The following is a 20,436-nucleotide window of genomic DNA, read 5'->3' on the forward strand; positions in this document are numbered from 1 at the left end:
CTCCCTCCAAGTAGCATTCCAGGTAGAAATGTCAGCCAGGCACTCTGGCAGGTTGGGGCCCTGGCCAGGCATCCACAGGGCAACCATGCTGTGGCCCGCACCTCCTGATATGTAGGAACCGGGGCCTAAGGAGACAGGGACAAGGGGCCAGTTACTGCCTGAGCCCTGGGGAATGAGCAGGGGGTGGGAACCGCATGCTTGCCCCACAGCCAGAGCTGTGATAGTCTGAGTGGAAGGACCAGCATGGCTGTGGGGACTGGGGGGAGGGTAGAGTCTCACCTCCCACAGAAGTCCCTGCGCACAGCCACAAGATTGAGGGACAGGTCAGGCTGGCTCTGAAGCCAGCTGCCGACGAGCTCTGGGTGTCTTGGGTCCACTTCCAAGAAGATGCTTCTAGGTGGGGGAGAAATGGGTCAGCTCAGCTGGGCAGGGCTGGACCTGCATTTCTGGGCTGTCCCAGCTGGGAGGGGTGGAGGCAGAATGACACCCAGGGCAGGCCCAGTACATACTGGGAGGGGAGGAGGCTGTTGAGGTCAGACTCAGGAAACACCCCATCCATACCCAGAGTCCTTCAGGAGCCGAGGTGCCAGGGCCAGGATGTGGGTAATGATGTCCATGCCCTCCTCCCCACCGTCCAGGGCTAGTGGATCTTCATAGCTGAAGGGGAAAACAGTGAGAGCTAAGGGCCTGGGATGGGGTATCTGCAAAGTATGGAGAAGCTGACCAGGACTTCCACAAAGAAGGCTCTGTGGAACTTACACTCTGGGCTGAGAAGAAAGTCTGAGGACCCCGAATGATGGCAGCTCTGATTCCCCTACCTCCTACAGGCAGCCCCCTACCAGGCAGTGCTGGGCATGCTCAGCGAATCCCATTGACTGACTACCCCCAGGGCATGAGGGTCTCCCCACAACAAGGATATTCCTATTCTTGGCTTGGGGAGGCATAGAGCTGGCCCTGACCACTCCTGAGAGCCAGGAATTTGGAAGCCAGCACCCTGACACTCACTACCATTGCCTCATCCAGAGGCTGCTGGGCTACCCCTGGTTCTCAGACCGTTTGAGAACAGGATGATTCAGTGCAAAGCCTGGAGTAGAGTCTTAGTCCCAGCTTTCCTGCTAAGCCCCCACACAATCTTGGACAAGGTCCCTTCCCTCTCTGGGCCTCAGTCGTCTGGAAAATGATGCACCCATCTGACCACCTTCTATGTGTTGTATACTGTAGTCTGATATTTTAGTCATTAGTGGGTCTTCCCCATGGCCCGGCAAAGCTCTACCACTCCCCTTTCAGAGGCAGGAAACTGAGGCTCAGAGAGGTTCAGTGGTCTTAAGTGGGAAGGCAGATGCTGAACCAAAGTAGGTCTGTGGGTTCCAGAGTGAGCCTCTCTTTCAACACCACTGCCCCGTTCAGCCCCCCAGCCTCCCCATCCCTCCCGATAGTATGGTCCTCCAGGGCAGACCCATCCCATTAGGCCTTCTCAGGCCTGACCTCCCTGGTCTATCCCACACCTGAGGATCTCAGGGGCCAGCTTCTCCATGTCCCGGTGGAAGACGTAGGGAGGGTTGCTGACGACCAGGTCCACAGGGCCCCAGGGTAGAAGATGTGCCCAGCTCCCATCTGTGGTCAAAGGGAACACACAGCAGAGAATGGGAGGTAAAGGGTGGAAGCTCCACGCACTGCTATGTCCCTTGGGTAATCCCTCTCCCCAAACCACAACTTAGGCCTATCTCTGGACCCAATAAACTAAACTTCTAGATTAGTGCCCAGTGTCCCCAGCCAGCAGCCTGGCTGGGAGTGTGTATGCTCTGACGTGGCAGTTCTCTCCCTGGAGTGTCCTTGCCTTCTCTTCTTCCTATCAAAAACCTCCTCAATAAGCAAGACTCAGATCAAGTGCCACTTTCAGGCAGCCATCTCTGATTGCCTGACAAAGCAAGCGCCTCTGTTCTCTGCCACCCTGCTGGCCTTGCCACACTCTGCCTCATAGCCAACATGGACTGAGTGTATGGAGGGCAAGCCTGGCCTCAGTCAGTTGATTCCTAGTGGCTCTGTTTACTGGCCCCACCCTGCATCAGGTATCACACTCCATGGAGGGCGCACATGAAGCTCAAGGATGCTGTGGGCATGTGATACAGCCAGAGCTGGAGCCAGAACTCTGCGGGTACTCTGTAAAGGATGCAGCCAAGTCATGCTGTGCCTGGGCCAGGCAGGGGCGGGCAGACACTCAAGTATTTTGGTCCCAAAGGCTATCTCTTGAGCTTCTGCTTACTTCTTGACAACAAACAAGCCCTAGTTAAATTCATTAATTATGGGGGATACGAAAGGTAAGAAAGATCCTGTGGCTGGTCCCTTCATGGGTCAGGTCAGCCCAGGAGGCAACAGGGACTTGCCTGTCCTCAACAAGGATTGGGGGTGGGGAAGGGGTGTGTGTGGGGTGTGTGTGTGTGTGCGTGTGTGTGTGTGTAAGCCATCCCTCTATCTCTGCAGAGTGCTTCATCCACCCGTCAGCATCTGGACCCAGGATCCCCACCCAGGGAAGATGGGTGGGGAAAGTACCTAAGGTCACATCGAAGGGGATGATCCGAATCCTGTCCTGCAACCGAAGCCTGGAGAGATAGGAAAGTAAAGGTGAGCATGGGGAGGGGGAGAGGGGGTGGGAGCAGGGGTGGGGACAGACTCCTACCCTTGGCTACAAAGAACGGGAGAATAAACCCTTCTTGGACCAGCAAGACACCTGGTGTCCATTGTCCATTTGTAACCCTGTGGGACCTACGCCAGGCCTCCCCCACTGCCTCCTCCTTCTTGGGGGTGGACATCGGCGGGTTTGATACCTGGATAGAGGTTGAGAGCAGGCCCCAAAGTCTGACTCCCCCTACCCTGACCGTCTGTACCCAAGCTCCCCTACCTCTGAGCATTCTCATGGGCCAGGCAGATGGCGGCTTCTCCCTTGTCCACAGCAATGACTCGGCTCTGCCCCAAGAACAAACAAAAGGTACGTGGGAGACAGGGTGTTTGGAAAGGCCAGGCCTGGGGACCAGAGCCCTCTTCCAACCCTCTGCTAGAAGAGGAGGGAAATACTCAGTAGCTTTTCTTCCTCTGCGGTCAGGGTCTGGCCAGATGGAAGGGGATGGGACTTAAAGGCTGTGACCATGGTGGGCTGGGGCAGCTCTGTCTTCCTCCTATTTTCAGTCATTTCCTCTCAAGTAATTCTAGCAGAGTGGGTTGGGGAGGGATCAGCAGGAAGGACAGTAAGTGCCAGTCACAGTCTACCCAGGGTGGGGTGGAGGGATGCATAGGGGGCTCACCTGGGGGAGCTTGCTCAGCAGGCTGAGGGAAATGGCTCCTGATCCACAGCCCACCTCCAGGATGAGTGGGCCACCTTGAGCTCCCACCACACGGGGCCCTTGGGTCACCTCCTCCAGCACCCATTCAACCAGCTCCTGCAAGGGAGATAGATCCTGATCAGAGTTGGTGCTGACCTGACTCCTGTGGGTCTTGGCACAGAGGGCCAAGCATAGTTAGCCCCTGTGTGAATGTAGAATGGGGATGGTTAAAGCCAGACTGAACTTCGTTGTCAGCTGCGGCCATGGGCAGGTCACACTGCCTCTCCATGCCTCCGCTTCCCCATCTATAAACTTGAGCACAGTTGAGAATAACCCACCTCATTGGGGGCAGGTGGAGATTTAACAGAAGCACATTCATGAAGCACTGATCTCATGCCTGGTACATGGTAAGTGTTCAGTAAGCCTCAGCTAATCCTTTTACAGACATCCTCTTGTTTTGCGCTTACAGCAATGTTAAGAATCATACTTAATGGTCCCTGGCCAACCCCTCTGTGCCTGGCCCTGCTTCCGGAGGTCTCCCTGTATTAATCTGTTAGACCCTCATGAGGAAAGTGAGGTCCAGGGGTCAAGGCCCCACTGGGAACCTGGCCTGCAGCTCATGGTGGCCAAGAATCAGGGGCCAGTGTGTCCCCAGCTTCCTCACAGCCCCCCCAGAGAGGCTCCCAGGTCAAAGGGACAGGAAATTCCCTCCATGGAGGGGCAGGGGGATGACAGCCCTACCTGAGCCCCGTATCTGAAGGGGGCTGTGGCACACACAGGGCATGGGCTAAGTGGGCATGGCATGGGAAGAGGTGCCTAACTGCACTGTACCTGTGTTGGTGGCAGGGGGACACTTTCAGACACTGTCACTTTAGAAACAACAGTTTCAAGTCTGACCCACCCATCTGTCACCTGAAGACTGTGCATGGAAGCCAATATAGGGTGAGCGTGGAGGGCCGCTGCTGTGCATTGGCCAAAATGTTTCTAAACAGTAGTAGAGTGGGGGCCCAAGTAGCCAGGTATGGAGCCAGGGAACCAGGGAAAGGGCATGGAGCCATGGAGCAGGGAAAGGGCAGTCCCTCAAAGGGACCCGCCCTTTGGATGAGGGTAGGAAAGGCCCCCCTAGAGGCTGAGGATTCCTGGGGTTCCAGGCAGGGCTGGCTCAGGGAACGAGGGGAAGAGTCAGGAAGTAGGTGTTTCCTTCATCTGAAAGAGATCTACTTCCTCCAGGCTCTCTCTACCATGACCTTCCTCACTGTGGGCCTAAGGTCTAGGATGGGGTGTGCTTCTCCCACCAAACTGAATGCTCCATGATGTGAAGACCAGGAATCTAACCCGTCATGGCATGTCCCACACGGGCAGGGCTTGGCCCACAGAGCGGCCTCTTGGCTACTTCCCAAGTGCTGGGCAAGCTCTCAGTGGCCACAGGAAGCTACCCTGAGCCTCAGACCCGCAGCTTCCCCCAAGCCCCAGTGTCAACAGTTAGGCCCCGATAGAGCAGAGGGCTCCAGATCACTCAGACTCATTTTCCGCATAAGCTGCTCAGTGCTGAGTCCCCAAAAGTATTTCATCCTTCATCCCAACCCGGGAGCAAAGTTCACCTGTCCCCAGGGTAGCAAGTCCAAGGCAGGTGGAACTTGGCCAGTTCCAAGTTCCAAGCCCCTTCTGCACCAAACAAGCTACTGCCTATGAGTGAGACAGACCCTCTCCAGCCAGAGAGGGCTTCCCCTCACTCCTTCCCACCAGCCCTGTACCAGGCACCACTGGAGAACTGGAGTGCTGGCAGCAAGCTGCGCCCACAGCATTGGGACCAGCACAGAGCCAGCAGTCTAGGGCTGTGGCTTGGAGCCTGCGGTCACAGTGGCGAGTCCACATAATAAGTGGCCAGCTGAAACTTGTCACGGGCATGAACTTCTCTTGGTTTCCTGACCACAGACAGACCTACCCTGGCTGGAGAATGACCCCTTAGTCAACCACACTGGCCAGCCACCTCAGAGAGACATCCTGACATCAGAGACACACACCACATGTGTGAATGGCTACCCTGGTCAGGGCATGAAGATGAGAGACTGCGCCCCCACTGCCACCAGTGCCCCTTGGCCTCTCCCTTACCCTCCAGATCCGGGGAAGATTATCTTGGCTGTAGGACCACTTCGGGTTTTGGCGGGGGCGGGGTAGGGATGGAGACCACTCCCAGCAAGTCCAGAAACTCTCTTCCTCACCTAGTAAAGAGTCTCCTCAGCCTAGAGTTGGTGGCTCCTTGGGGGAAGCTGAAAATCGAGCTGGTTACAGGCCCAGGGCACTTTTCCCAGGTGAACAAGGGGAGAATCCAAGAACACTGCAGGGTCGGAGCAGAGGGGAACATGGGAAGGAGGCAAAGAGCAGGCAGCTGTCGGCTCTGCCTGGAGCCACTGCCTCAACAGGACTCCACACCCCTTAAGAGGCTGGCGCAAGGCCTCAGCAGGACCTGAGTGCCATAAGGACCCTCATTAGGATTACATTCTTGATGAGGCAGCCCCAAGAAGGCAGCATTGCCTCCCTCAAGCTAATCACAGACAAGGCACTGAGCCTCCCACACCTCACAGAGCCTCACCTCGCCAAGCTGGGCAAGAATGGCTCACACTTCCAGCCTTGGTTTTCCCACTGTACACACTGCCAGTCCGGGGACTGAGCCACCTCCCCATCCCCAGAGAAAACCCAACTGGTCAGGCCACACACCGCCTACAACTTTGCATTTCAGAATTCTGCACCCATCATCAGAAACCACCCTTCAATGGATGGAGAGAACGCAAGCACCATGGTCCCTCCCTTGCACTAATTCTCCCCACTCCCCACCACAGGCCACGTCCTCTCAAGTTCTTGGTAAGGCACTCCCCAATGCGGCTTCACATTGGGGCAACCTGGCAAATTCTGAGAAACGTCTGTACAGTGAGGCGAGGACCTGGCCTCCCAACCGCAGCCTCCCTCCTCTCCCCCACCCCTTATAGCAGAGCTGCTCTTCTGGCCCAGACCCACCCAGGAAAGGGGGGGCCCTCACATGGGAGCCGGAAGTCCACACCCAACACTCAGAACCCTGGAACACATGGTTGGTGCCAGGTCAGCTCTGAGGGGACTCAAAGGTCATCGCGGTAGCTTCCCTCCCATGCCCTGACCCTTGGCAGCCTCAGGGGATGGTGAGTGACCTCCTGGCCAGAGGTCGCATGCTTGGAGGGGCCACAGGTTGGCCTCCCAAAAGTCTGCAGGTAGCAGGCTATATCCTGCTCTGGGTCTCTGCACCTATCCAGCTCATCCAATCCCAGATGGTTCAGCCCCTTGTAAGGTATGGGGCCCTGACGCAGGAGACAGGATGTCTTGAGTGCTGCCCCCATGCTCCCTGCCTTGACATCCCTGTGACTTCAGCAAGGTCTCAGACTCCCTACTGTCCCTGCCCTGACACTGGGCATTAAGGCAAGGACCTGGCCTCCCAACCACATGATGCAGGGGGCAAGTGGGGTCAGAGGGCTTCTTGGCTGAGGGAGAGAGGCTGGGAAAGTGAGAAGGGGCTCTGGGTCCCTGGCTGGGACAGGTGGATGAGGCCTGATATTTCCCAAGAATGTGTGTGCCTTTCTGGAAACACCCCTTCTCAGAACGTGGTGCGCTCTGGCTTGCCCACCAGCCCCCACCCACATACCCCTCCACCTGCTCTGCTCTCTCTGGCTCCCAGCCCTGCCACCTACAAGGTCATGGGGAAGCCCAAGAAGGGCCATAGAAAGCATTTCTCCCAAGACTAGGGTGTCGCACCTACACACAGCATGCTGGGACCATACACTTCCCAGTCCTAGTAATTTGAGAAACACAGGTGATTACCTGACTAGATAGTGGATGTAATAGGTAAAAGGTCCCAACCAGTTCCCTGGTCTGGAGGCCCAACCCTCTCATCATCTGGGCCCAGAGGGGGCAGTGACCTACCCAAGGTCACAAAGCTTAACCAGGCTTCCAGATGTCCAGCTGGAGCCCTCTCCACTTCGCCCATGCCTCCTGAGGAAGAGGAGGGCACTTGTTTCCCATGGGTTGGGTTGGCTATGGGCCCATGGGACAGCTCCTAGGGAAATGACAGGAACCGGCCGAGTACTTGGTGGGCAGCACTAGTTGGGGCATCTTGAGCCACTGCCAGCCTAGCGGCTGGGGCAGTGGCTTGGGAAGTGAGGATAGTCAAGGAGGTGAGCAGGAGACCTCTTTCCTCTTGGCCCCACCTACTCAGCCAGCCAGGAAGGGCGCTGCCTCTAAAGGACAGCAGTCATGGGGCTCCAGCGCCCCCTGGTGGAACTCTGGGACAAGACAGGTGCCCTGAGCCCCCTTCATTCCCATCCTGCCCAGTCCTGATGGCACACCTACCTCTGTTTCTGGCCGAGGGATAAACACTGGGGGTGCCATCTTCAGACTGAGGCCCTGAAAGTCCCACTCACCAAGGATGTACTGCACAGGCATCCTGCAGAGGGGGCAGCAGGGTGATCATCAGTGCCGGCACCTGGACCAACAAGACCATGTCTGGGTTGGGATACCACTTGTGGCCAAAAGTGTCGGGTAGGGTCATGTCTCCTACGCCCCAGAACTCCTAGCCAAGACCTTCCTTCCCTCCCTTCTTCCTATTTACTACCATGACCCCTCTCTCATCACTCTCTCATCCCAACACCTCCCTAGTCCTTGGACACTTTCCTCCTCCCTGACCATGAACTTGGTGGAGCTGAAGGAAGCTGGACCCTGCTCCCCACACAGAGCCCTCTGGTTTGGCCCATGGTGCTCACCTTTGCAATCGGTAGCTACTCAGCTCCTGGACATACTGTAACTGCCAAGGGGTCAGGGGCTGGGTCCAAAGTCCTGGCCTCAGGCTCTGAAACTGCACCACAGAGAATGTGAGTGGCTGGCTCCCCTGACCCAGGTTTCTTTTGTAGACAATGCCAGTGGGTCCAACACTGGCCACCTTGGTGATCCCTGAACCCCTAGTGCCTGGCACACACTGTAATAGTTTGTTGGATGAATGAATAAGTATCTGCCTAAGACATTCCTCCAGAAAAATCCCATCATTCTCAGCTCAGCACTCTCAGTGGAATGGAAAAGCCTGGATGTCTCTTCCCCAGAGTCCTCCCTCCCCCCATTTCCTGCCCTCTTGACAACACTGCACTTAACTGTTTTGGCTCCAAGGACGTGAGCCACGATGTACTCACTGGATTCCCGGGCCTCAGGGATGCCCCTTTTCTCAAAGACTACTGTCCAGTGGCTGACCAGTTCTGTGGCATTCAACATCCGAGCCGGAGGCAGATGGGGTTGCTGTGAGCTGAAGGTGCAGCCCCAAATGCCTCCCCTCCACCCCAGGCCAGACAGGAGGGCCCTCAGCATTCTGCCCCGATGTCCCACATCTCAGGGAAAGGATCCCTTGAGTACTTCCCCAAGGTCCCCAAATCTTTCTCGTGATGTCAGCTGCTGAGGATGGTGGCTGGCCTCAGCCGGATAGAGATGGAGAAGGTCACAGGCTCTGGCTCCTCAGCATGACTCTGGTCCTCAGATGTGGCTGCCCTAGAATAGGGAAGGAGAACCAGGAGAGTAGCTGAGACTTGTGGGACCCACTCCTCTCTGACCTGTTGAGGACCGAGAGAGGACATGCTCTTGCTCTGTCGCCTCTTTGACTCCATTTTAGACCCTCACCCACCTATCTGAGTTTTCTTGTCTTGGTCAGTGACATTTTCTTCATGTTTTTGGCTCAAGTGATCTGAACCCATAGCTCAGTCCCTACTAATAAATGGGCTGGTGTGGATCAGGGCCCAGGCTTGGGGATTGGACAGATCTATCTGACCCAGAGGGTGTGACCTTGGGAAAGTCATTATTTCTGTGTTTCAGTTTCCTCGTCCATAAAATGGGGAAAATAACACAAACTCCACGGTGAGCACTGCATCGATCAATGAATATCAAGGGCCTGGGAGCCAGCTCAACAGATAGAGGAACTCAATTTTATATGCTCTTGACTAATATTACTAGGAGGAGGAGACTACCCTTGCTTGGGAGCTTTGCTTTTGACGTTTTGCATGCACTGTCATTGATCTGTATGCTGAAAATTACCCCTCCACCCAATTTAACCCATAGTCCTAAACACCAGCATAAACTTCCAGGTAAAAAATTGACAATTTCTGTTAATTTTATATGCAAGTTATCACAAACAAATTTAACTGAAGGTTTAAAACCAGTGGCCTCCTTTCCTCTTACAGAGACCAGGGTTCAAACTAGCCTTTACTGAACACCTGCTAGGTGCCGCTCTTCAGAGACAAACAGAGGAAAATGAGACTCCGAGACTGGAAGCAACTTGCCCAAAGTCACCCAGCTAGGTACTGTCCCAGTCAAGACACAAGTCCTTTGGACTCCAGAGGCAGCTCTGTCTACCAGAGCGCCGCCCAGGGAGGAGCCGAGGCCTGAAGTCAAAGGCGCAACTTCCCTCTCAGTTTCGCACCGCGAGGTCGCCTCTCCACAAGCCTGTTTCTCCATCTGTACAACGGGGGTACAGACTTTTTAAGGAAGTTCTGCCAGAGCTCTGACGAACTCGAGGTCTCGAGGGTGTTACGCATACCTGCCTGAGAAGCTTCCCCACTCGCCCGCCAGCCTGAAGAAACTGCCGCAGCCTCGGCTCCCGGACGTGCGTGACCCGCGGTAAGCTCCCTCCGACGCTCTGCTTCCGGGGTTGGCGCAACTGAGGAAGGGCTCGGGCGGACCCCGTCGCCCAGCTCCAGAGTTCCTAGAGCCGATGTGTTCCACCTCGGAAGCCCCTGCGGCCAGTGGGGGCTATGAACGCCACGCCCACTACGTCCAAAGGCCCACTGGCGGGAAAGTGCGTGGTTGGGAGTAGGGTTGCTCCCTGGGGGCCTGGACCGGACGGTCTTCCTGAAGGTCGAGGCAGGGATAAGCCTGCGGTGACTGCTCCGAGATGACGTTTGGGTACCCGGCCGGGAGGTGTGTAGCCAGCCCGAACGGAGGCATGTCACCAGCCGGCTCTGAATTCGAGAGTTGGGGCGCGATGCCCAGGGGCCTGGTCTAACGTAGGCTGTGTGCTGGTAGAGCGGCACATGGGCGGATCCCAGTGTTGGGGGCGGGCACTAATTTGGGGGGCGGCACCCAGTGTCCAGGACCTGGGGTTCAGGTGGCAACTGGACCCCAGGGCCGCTCTTGACCCTCTAGCTCCCATTTTCGAGCAGGGAGCTCGAAACTGGAAGTAGTAGACCAGGGTTTGAATCCTGACTCATCGTGAGGCTTTGTCCATGTGCCCCTCTGTGGGCCTCAGTCGCTCCAATAAAATTCATGGCAGTGTTTCGCAAAGTATGGCCTGCCAATGCCACGCCCTCGCCCCCTAATCTATTGTTAACTAGATCACTGTTGACTAAACTACTATGAAGCATGCAGTTTCCCAGGCTCCATCCCAGACCCGGGGATCTGTATTTGTAACAAGCTACTCCGGTGATCCCCATAAGCTCCTTTAAAAACCTGAGGATTAGAAGGCTCCTCTCCAGAGATGATCGAGCTCTGGATTGGAGGGGTGTATGTAGGCTTGCTTGGGTCCAGGTGTCCAATAATACCACTCCTGTAATAAAAATACCATCCCGCCCCCCAACTTCTCTGAAGATGTCTCATTTCTAGCCTGGGATGGGTATCGTTTAACAAGAGCCCTCACACCAGAGCCCATCTGAGCAGGAAGCTGAGACCCAGGGAAGAGAAGCATCTTGCTCTAGGTCACTAAGCTAGTGGAGGGTCGAACCGGAGTTCAATGCAGACTCAAGGACTCCTAGTCTAGTGATCTCCCCAAATTTGTGTCCACCTGCGTTTGCGGAGCCCGACTCTGTCCTGGCGGAGATGGAGCCCAGAGTAGCCGGAGACCAGAGTTGTAGCCCTTAGGAAGGCCTGGCCACCCACCGTCCCCCTCCCGACTCTGGCACAGTCCACGGGCAGTGAGGAGTGGTCCCCAAGAACTGCGACCTGGCTCCCCCTCTTGCTGGGGGCAGAGCCAGATCCGAGCGGCAGGCCAGCGGGCCAATGCAGGGCAGGCTCTGGGCCTGACAGCCAATCCGGGGCCGGGGGCACGGAGCTGGCAGGGAGGAGAGGAGCTGGAGCGTCGCGGAGCCGTAAGGCTGCTCGCCTCAGCCCCACCCCCGAGGTGGGTCCCGGCCGGCCAGTCCCTGTCCAGGCTGGCAGAACAGGCACTCTCGGCTGTGGGCGGTGTGACGTCGCTGGCCCAGCCCAGGGAGGTCCTCCCAGGGCGCCCAGGGAGGGCGGACCTTGGGTCGGACCCGCCGCCCCCAATCCCGGGGCCTGGGGGTCCCCCTCACCTTGCCCCGGCCTCCTGCCAGTCGCCACCACCCCTAGCCTCTCCCGCTGAGTTCGGCGCCCCTGAGAGGATTAAGTAAGTGCTGAGGTCGCCGCTTCTGTGCAAGAATGGAGGAATCACAGAGTCGCGAAGGTGGGGTTGGGGATTGGGGCAGGGAGGACTGATGAACCTGGTGGAGAATGGTATGCGGGTTCTTGGAGGTGGTGGTACCCACCCCTTTCTCTCTGGCTTCCTTCTCTTGCTCTTTGGACCATGAGGCATTCCTGAACGATGATGAGCAGAGCCCCTTCTCTCCTTTGGAGGGAAGAATAAACACAGCCCCAGAGCAAGTATTAAGGGTCTGGCCCAAGGTCACATCTGGGGTCAGCGGCAGAGCCAAGAAAGAACCTGGGACTCCTGACGTGCCCAGCCTAGATAGAGGAGGAGGACAGAGAGGGACGATGAGCTTCTCCCATCCCATGTTTCTGTGCCAGCCTTGCTTCTTCCTAAGAGGCCATCACTGGTGTGTGCACACCTCACACACACCCATACACCTGCACAGGGAGGCATCCCACATACACCCGTGAGCTAGCGCAGAGGTGTGTATGCAGCCATGAGCTGTGCATCTCTCCTATCCCTCGGCCTTCCCTTCTGCAGTTTGGCTAGGACCCCTTCCCACCCTGCCTTACCCAGGGCCTTTTGGCCTGGGAAGGCCAAAGTCACAGCCTAGACTGGGCACATCACCCACCCTCTGCTCCCAGGGGAGGAGGGAAGGGGAAGAGAAGGCATCTCAGAGTGGGAGCTCCATCCCTGCCTCTGAAGATACGCTCCCCTTGATTTTCTCCTAGTCCCTAGCAGCCCCTATAGGGAGTTCAATGACCCAAGAGCCTACAGAGAAAGCCCACCAGAGGACCTGACTTTGGCCTCTCTCTCCTTCCTGTCTTCTGGTCTTGCCACACATGTCCCTGCCCTTACTCCAAGCACAAGCTGGACCACACAGCAGGCTGGGTCCAGGGGCTTCTGGGGCTCCCCTTTCCCAACTGGAGTGGCCAGAGGGAGAAGATCTAACATTTATTGGGTACTTGCTGTGGATGAGGGTTGTACTGAGCTAAGTCATTTCTAGGAACTTGTTCATTCTGATATTTCAGTGACCCTATGACCCTTTCTGTGAGGGAGGTGTTCTTAATACCCCTACCTTAGACTCAGGAAAACTGAGACATGGAGAGGTGGAGTGACTTGCCTAGGGTCACCCAGTTAAGTGGCTGAACCGGGATTCAAAGACAAGCCTATCTGACTTTCGTGCAAGTGTTTTCCTCCAGGAAAGGAAAAAGCTGCAGTATTTTTTTCTCCAAGCAGGAGGTGAGGGATGTGGGGGGCAGGAAGTAAGAAGGTGAGCAGTGAGGGGAGTAGGGGCTGGGGGTGGGGAATGAACTTTTTCTTTCAAACCTTCCCACTACTTTTCACATCCTCCAAGTATGATCACTATGATCATCTTACCCACAAAGAGGGGGCAGGGCTTCATTTTCATGTTCCTAAATCCACATGGGATCCATAGATATATAAAGCACATGTCCTGATGTTCCCTGAACTTGCCCTTGCCCTCAAACTTTTATTTCCCCTGTGCCTTCAGAACTTAGGGGGACTTCATCTCCTCACAGAGTCCCATCCTCAGCCTCATGTTTTTTATTTTTTCCTTTCCAACACCCAGGGAGGCAGGGAGCTCTCTTTATCCAAAGACGTGGCCCCCTGTATGGGTAGTGGGGGCCACAGGCTGGGACACCCCGATGTCAGAAGTGAGTGAGCAGGTTGACTGACCACAAGCAGTCCCTCAGCATCAGCATGGACTCCAGGATCCCATCTGCTAGGAGCTGGATCAGCAGCCACCCACCCACCTCTGAACCTGACCTGGAGCCTGCCACAGATGGGCCAGCTTCTGAGACCACCACACTCAGCCCAGAAGCCACCAGCTTTAATGACACCAGAATCCCTGACGTGGCTGGTGGCACAGCCGGCGTGGGCACAATGCTTCTGTCCTTTGGGATCATCACAGTGATTGGCCTGGCTGTGGCCATGGTGAGAGCTGGGGCAGGCTGGGGCTGGCCCAGATGGCCCTCACTTGGCAGAGGGCGATCACTGTTTAGATTTTAGAGGATCTAATCGGAACACAATTGTCTGTTAGTGATAGTACAATCCCTTCCTTCCCCAGAGATTTGTTTATTGGGGTCCAGAGACCAGAGAAGCTGCCTCCAATTGGAAGAACCAGAAAAGGTTCTGAGGAATACATGGCATTTTGAGTTGGGCCATGAAGGCCACGTAGGAGTTGGGGAGGAGGGTGTTGCAGGTGGAGGGTCCTGATGGGCAAACGTTTGGGGGCAGACAGGAGGTATCTGTGAGCAGCAAGCAGGACAGTGAGGCAAGTGAGTGTGGGGATGCAATAGGAGTAGAGGCCAGCAGGCAATTGGGATAGATCGTGGGCTGTAGAGTCCAAATGGGATGCTTTGGGCATGGCAGGCTGCTGGCAATGTTCATTCATTCATTCATTCATTCACTTGGCAATTATTTACTGGGCACCTGCCCTGGACCGAGCCTTCGGGACCCCAGGGACTAGGAAGAAAATGTCCTGCCCTGCAGTTCTTACAGGGAGTGAGAGATAGGTAAAACCAAGGGTGCCAAGGGAAGCCCATAGGGACTGGATTAGGGAACTGGGTGGGAGTTAGGGGGACTTCCTAGGCTGGGTGGTCAGGGACAACTAAGGAGACAACATTAGAGCTAAGACATCACAGTGGAGGCCTGGCCCCAGCGTCATGAGAAGGGCAGAGTTGGGCAGACATCAGGGCAGAGGTGAGCTGGGGTGAGGGCTGCAGGTGTGCCCTGAGAGTGGATATGATGCTTCCAGATCTGGTATCTACCTCTGAAGATATGGACTCTCCCCTGGGAATTCCCTGGCAGTCCAATGGTTAGGACTCAGTGCTTTAACTGCCGTGGCCCCAGGTTCAATCCCTGGTCAGGGAACTAGGATCTCAAGTTGTGCAGCGTGGACAAAAAAAAAAAGATATGGACTCTCCTCTTAAGATGATACATGGACACTCAGAATGTCACCGAGGGCCCATTGGAGATTGCGAGGACTGAGATCTGGAAGGGTGAGAGGTGTACCTGAGGTCCCCCAGCAGGCCCAGCAATGGTGGCATTCTGCCTGCTGCCCCTCACAGGCTCTGACGGCTGGCCTTAGTCTCAGGAGCATGTTGCTGTGACAAATAGGGCTGGATGATCCATTCATGGCTGGAGCTGCTGGTAAAACAGGGTCACCATATGGGCCCCACAGGCTCCGGATTGCTGCCAGGGAACAACTGCTGGCCAGCGGGCAGAGCCAGGATGCAACACACAGAGTGAGGCCGGGGCCTGAGCAGTCTCCTGGGGCAGGGGTGAGGCAGAATACCGGTGTTTGGCACCCATGTGGTGGTTAAGCAGGCTGAGACACCCTAACCTCAGGGGCAGAGCAGGGCCTAGAAACTGCCTTTGTCACTCTTGGCCAAAGATTTTGTCCTGGGAACTTGGGAAGACTTCCTTACTCTTCATTCTGGAGGAATATTCGGAGGGCCGCGGTGGATGGCCTTATCACCAAAAATGGAGAGGTAGGGAAGTTATGGGGCAAAGGCAGTGGAGGGCAGGAAACAGCTCCTGGGCAGGGGTCAGGTCTGGAGATGTTCCTTAAGTACTACTTCCTCTCCCCTCATGCCAACCCTGAGCCAGGCCATGCTGGGTGCAAGGAGGAACAAATCAGTGCCAGGCCGTGTGCCTCACATAGGAAGAACAGTGGGGGAGGGCTTCCTGGAAGAGGTGGGGCTGCAGCTGGACAGTGAAGTTGCGTAAGGAAGATTTGGAAAGGAAGGTATTTGCGGGGAGGGTGTTAGTAGTTGGGGCAGAGGGAGCAGCAAGGGCGAGGGGTGGAGATTGGTTCTAGCCTCTCTTAAAGATCCTTCTGTATCACAGGGCAGGCAGCAGGGCTGAGAGGCGAGGGAGTACAGTGTGCTGGGGCTGGAGCTGCTGCTTCAGGGCAGGCAGGGGCTATGCCAGAGACCTGGAGCTCCTGTTGCATCCCACCCACAAGAGAGCAAGGGGCATGCCAACATGTGACCTCCTGGAGGGGATGGGGGAGCAAGGGGCACTGCAGTTTCTTTCCGCCTTTGGGGTCCCTCAGGAATGAGCAGCAGGAGGAGCTCTGGGTCAGGCTGGAAACAAACCAGATTCAAGCTGTGAATGGGCCACAAAGAGTATAGGAGCCACAGGGGGTTTGGGACAGACTCTAGGGACATGGCTTTCCCCCAAGCAGAAGAAGTCACGCTCCTGGTAGTCAAAAAACACCAGTTGAGGGATGAGCGAGATGGTGGCAGAGGTCCCTGGAGTTCCCGCTCCAGGTCCTGCAGAGGTCCCCAAGTCTCACCCCCTTCCTCCCTCCCCTGAGTGCTTTGTACCAGGACTTTCTGCTCTAGCCAGGAGCTCTTGGGTCTCAGATGTTTTCTCAGGATGCCTAGGCCTTTATCTTCAAGTCATTATGATGGGGGTTAGGACCCAGGGGTCTTCCTAGGTTCCTCCAGCATCAGGGTTCAGGAGTGTGGTCTAGGCTGATGTCCAGGGGCTCAGACCCTCCTCCTCAGCCCCTGAGGGCCATCAGCCTCCCATGGAAACCCCAGGAAGCCAGCCCAGAGCCTTGCCTCGAGTCACTGCCCTGCAGTGTCTGCCCACTGCCTATCCTCTGTTCTTTTTGCCCATACATGGGGAGAAAATTTGGTCCTGGGGACAGCTGAGAGGAGGGCTCTCAGCCACCACCACTTCAGCCCTGAGGAGTCCGAGGCAGGCACTGAGTGGCTGGAGCCACAGTCAGTTTTGGCAGGGCTGGGCCCACGCGTCCCTAGGCCAGGCTTACCTGTGTGGTCTTCCCAGGCTGGCCTTCTCCCCACCTCTGAGTTCGGGCACTGTCAGCATCTAATAAACGTCAAATGGAAGCACAAATATAGGATGTATGTGTCCCTGGGATGGGGTCGCTGAGGACATGGGGACCTATAGTTCTCCCGTTCATCAGCCTCAGCATGTCCCCTGTCCCAAGGGACTGCTGGATTAATTAGGGCCTCCTTTCCTGGCCATTTGATGCTGCTCCTTCTCTTGCAGGTTTTGTACATCAGGAAGAAGAAGAGGTAACTCCCCATCTGCCACCCAAGGCTCCAGCCCGTGGGCAATGCTGGGCTGGACTCCAGGGGACGTGGGTGGGAAAGGAGAATCCCTCCACCATGAGGGTCCCTCTCCCTAGTGAGGGAGTCAGGGCCTCTTCTGCCCACTCGGGGTTGGGGGTAACCATTTTCCCCTGGGGAGGGCTGAGCCACCCTTGCCCTGCTGCCCTGAGCTAATGGCTACTGACTCCCCTTTCCCCACCCCGGCCCCTCGGAGGCTGGGGATCGCACAAGGCCCTGGCTTAGGCAGTCCCCATGGCTCTCATGGATGATAGCTCTGTGGCCCATGGCCCCATCTGGTCCCAGGAGTGGGTAACTATCCCTCCCAGGCCACCCATCCAAGAGGTAGAGCTAGTACTGTATGTGCAAAAATGTCTTTCATTGAATCCCAGGGGAAATTTTAGGACCCTAAACATGGTGGTGTCAGCTGGTCAGCAGGCAGCAGCACCTGGAGGGCTGGTGGGAGCGGAAGGGCCTGCCCTGCCTGCAGCAGTCTCTGCCCCCACCCCCCAGGCTGGAGAAGCTGCGCCACCAGCTCATGCCCATGTACAACTTCGACCCCACGGAGGAGCAAGATGAACTGGAGCGGGAGCTGCTAGAGCACGGGCGGGACACTGCCTCCGTGCAGGCCGCCACCGCTGTGCAGGCCATGCTGGCCAAGGTGGGCACTGACCAGGCTCCTCCACTCAGCCTGCAGCCTGTCTGTGGCTCTTCCACCCCCACCCTCCCTCCTTTCCCATGTAGCTTTCTAGCACCTGCCATGTGGTCAAGTGGCAGCTATCGGGTATATGGATTTTGTCAGGTTTGTTTAGAAACTAGTAGAATTGCTCCTCGGCCACCCACAGGCTTACTGCCCAAGGCCAGGCCAGGGCAGCCCTGGGATCCAGCCTGGCTCTGTCCTGATAGCCTGGTCACCTTGGAAGCTCCGTTGGCCTCTCTGAGCCTCAGTTTTCTCATCTGCAAGTGAAAATCCTGATTCTTGCCTCAGGTATGCCCCCTCAAACTAGGGGGAAAGCAGAAGACTCACGGGAGGGATTGTTGGGGGGCTGAGACCCTGGGTTCTTCTGCTTCCTGAGATCCCAGTCCTGAGTGAGTTGTGACTGGCGTCAGATTCTGGGGCAGTGGCACCTCTGAGTAGATTGGTGGGTTCCTAGTAGCTGGCAGACCCCAGGCAGGTGCAGACCCTGGCCAGACTCACCTCCCATGTCCAAAGTGCTGGGTACCTGTGTGGTTATCCTGCCAGAGTCACTGGGCTGCCTGGCCACTTGCCACCGGTCCCTGAAATCCCCAGGGGCCAGAGCACCATGAAGAGGCCTGGTCTCCCCCTGACCCATGATGCCCCTTTGCATCCCTCCTTGCCTTGACTGTACAGGTTGCTAGGGAACCTGGCTCCACAGCAGCAGAATTAAGAGACTGGGCTCAGGAAGAGTCCAGGCTGAGAGTCCCCTGGTTTTGCTACCAGTTCTTTGTCACCTGGATCAGGACTCATTCCCCCTTGGGATATTCAGGAAATTGGGCTGAGAACCTTGGTCCGCACAGCTCTTGGGATTACTGAGTATTTGACGGTTGTTTCCTGTGCATCTCCCTTGTGCCAGCCCTTGTGCCCGGGCTTTGGGGCTTGGGGGTACAGAGGTGAATACCCTCTGCTGGGAGAGGTCAGTACATGCATAATTAATGCAGTCCCTGGGACCTAGGTTAAGTGCTGCAACTGGCTGAGGTGGCAGGGCAAGCTGGGGATGGCTGGGGGGAGGAGTCATCTGAGCCAGGTGGTATTTCTTGGCTGAGCTTGTGGGAGGGCATTCCAGGCAGAAGACATAGCTGGTGCCAAGCGCACGTGGGCACCAGAGGGTGGAGGGGACTGGGCCAGAGAGTGCGTGGCCTTGGTCAAGGTCCCTGATGCCCCTTACTGTCTCTCTGCAGACCACTCTCCCCTCTCAGGGCCCAATGCAGAGGCCCAGCCGGCTGGTGTTCACCGATGTAGCCAATGCCATCCACGCGTGAGGACCCCGGGACAGGCCTGGACCTCTGATGAAAACACCTGCCACAGTGCCCTCAGCTGCCAACTCCGAGATCATTAGGACCTCCTCTCAGGACCTGCCCTGCCAAGGCCTCAGCTATTTTGAGGACCCAGCTGCTGACCCTCCAGGCTCTAAAAGAGGCCCTGGCCAGGTTGGGCATATGGCCACTGATATCCCCTGACCTGAGGGCCCTGGAATGCAGAGCATCCCTCATAAGGCTTCCTTATGCTGGCTGGCTTCCTTGTGCCCTTCCCAGACCCCTCACATCAGGGTCTGCTCCTCTAATGTGGAGGAAATGACGGGAGATGTGGGATGGGACGGGGAAGGGAAGGAGATTAGGGGGGTTCCCATCCATCAGGGAGAGACATATCTTTGGAATCTGGAGTCTCCTCTGGGGTGGGGAGAGGCAGCCACCCAGGTCACAGACACATGGTATGGTGGTACACTGGGAGAGGCTCAGGGATAGAGCTGAAACTGCCCAGTGGGCAAGGATGCCAGCAGGAGGGCTGCTCATACCCAAGGTCAGTCCAAATTACAGGGATCCATGAGGTCTTCCAGCCACCCCTCCGCGGTGGTCGGCTATTGGCTGGGCCCAAGCTAGGAGGAGAGCTGAGGGGGAAGGGAGGTGGGGGAGCAGGTGTGGAGGGATGCAGTGCCCAGACCTGCTGGAAGGCCTTCTGCATGCGTATGAAGGTGCCCACCTGCAGACATGTGCCTGTCCCAGCACAGGGGGCAGGATGGAGACCCCTGCATTGGCTCCACCCTCCAAGCCACCCCCCACCCCATGGTGTGTAGAGGAACATTAAGTAGGCCACCTTCTCCACCTTCAGTGTTCAGGGACTGAAGGGAGAGGGAAGCAAAGGCAAGGGTCCACTGCCCACCACATCCCTTCACGGGGCTCTAAAAGCCAGGTAACCTGCTTCTGGAACAGTTCCCTGTCTTGGTGTTTATCGGGGACCTGGGGTTGGGGGAGAGACTATTGATCAGAGGGCAGTGGTCACCAGCTGCAGGGTAGCAGGGGAAGTTCTGAATGCCTGAAACAGGGTGGGGATAGCCCCTTGGAAAACAGACCTAAGAGACCTAGTCTGGGTTTTGATTACACAACCCACCTACCCATTGTCCACCCACCCCATGCCCCGCAGGAATTCTGCCAGGCTGGGGCATCTGGGCAAGGCACTGGGTCAAGCCAGACCCCAAGAGCTGGGCACTTCTCCGCTGGGCACACATGTGCACCTGAGCAGGCACAGACACACCCCCCTGTGCCCAGCCTCGCCGCCATCACTGTCCTCTGCTGGTTGGCGGGGACGTGAGGGTGGCAAATACGAGGTGTCAGGCTGTGAGGGCCTAGGAGGACTTCATGGGGAAGGTTCTGGATTTATTTCCTCCTCTAGATGCTATAAATACGTTAGCATTTGAGCCAACTGGAGGGCTATGGGTAATTTAGGATGCACAGAAACTGTAATTTAACTCATAGCATCTCCATGTGAGAGCATTAAAGATGTAATTAAGACGTTTACACAAAGAGAGTGTGAGCCTGTGACACTGGGGATGTGAAA

At 56.5% G+C, this 20,436-nt stretch overlaps 2 protein-coding genes across 3 annotated transcripts; one reads left to right on the top strand and one right to left on the bottom strand.

The window, feature by feature from the left end:
* Positions 1–275: 275 nt before the first annotated feature.
* HEMK1 (HemK methyltransferase family member 1) lies at positions 276–8,693 on the bottom strand. The gene is made up of 9 exons (XM_065886049.1): positions 8,484–8,693; positions 8,102–8,193; positions 7,692–7,785; positions 3,300–3,434; positions 2,900–2,964; positions 2,551–2,600; positions 1,506–1,614; positions 562–657; positions 276–393 (listed from the first exon to the last, which is right to left on the bottom strand). Exons 1-9 carry the CDS (start codon positions 8,691–8,693, stop codon positions 276–278), a joined length of 969 nt encoding a protein of 322 aa, XP_065742121.1.
* A 4,783-nt stretch (positions 8,694–13,476) lies between these two features.
* Positions 13,477–18,863, top strand: C10H3orf18 (chromosome 10 C3orf18 homolog). Of its 2 annotated transcripts, none has more exons than XM_065886263.1 (4): positions 13,477–13,710; positions 16,804–16,829; positions 17,376–17,523; positions 18,783–18,863. In XM_065886263.1, exons 1-4 carry the CDS (start codon positions 13,477–13,479, stop codon positions 18,861–18,863), a joined length of 489 nt encoding a protein of 162 aa, XP_065742335.1. The 2 variants fall into 2 exon arrangements, with proteins under 2 accessions (XP_065742335.1, XP_065742336.1); XM_065886264.1 differs by having other exon boundaries at positions 13,477–13,650.
* The last annotated feature ends 1,573 nt before the right edge of the window (positions 18,864–20,436 follow it).

The sequence above is a fragment of the Phocoena phocoena genome, chromosome 10 (genome assembly GCF_963924675.1).
Source record: "Phocoena phocoena chromosome 10, mPhoPho1.1, whole genome shotgun sequence".
In the NCBI taxonomy this organism is placed as follows: domain Eukaryota; kingdom Metazoa; phylum Chordata; class Mammalia; order Artiodactyla; family Phocoenidae; genus Phocoena; species Phocoena phocoena.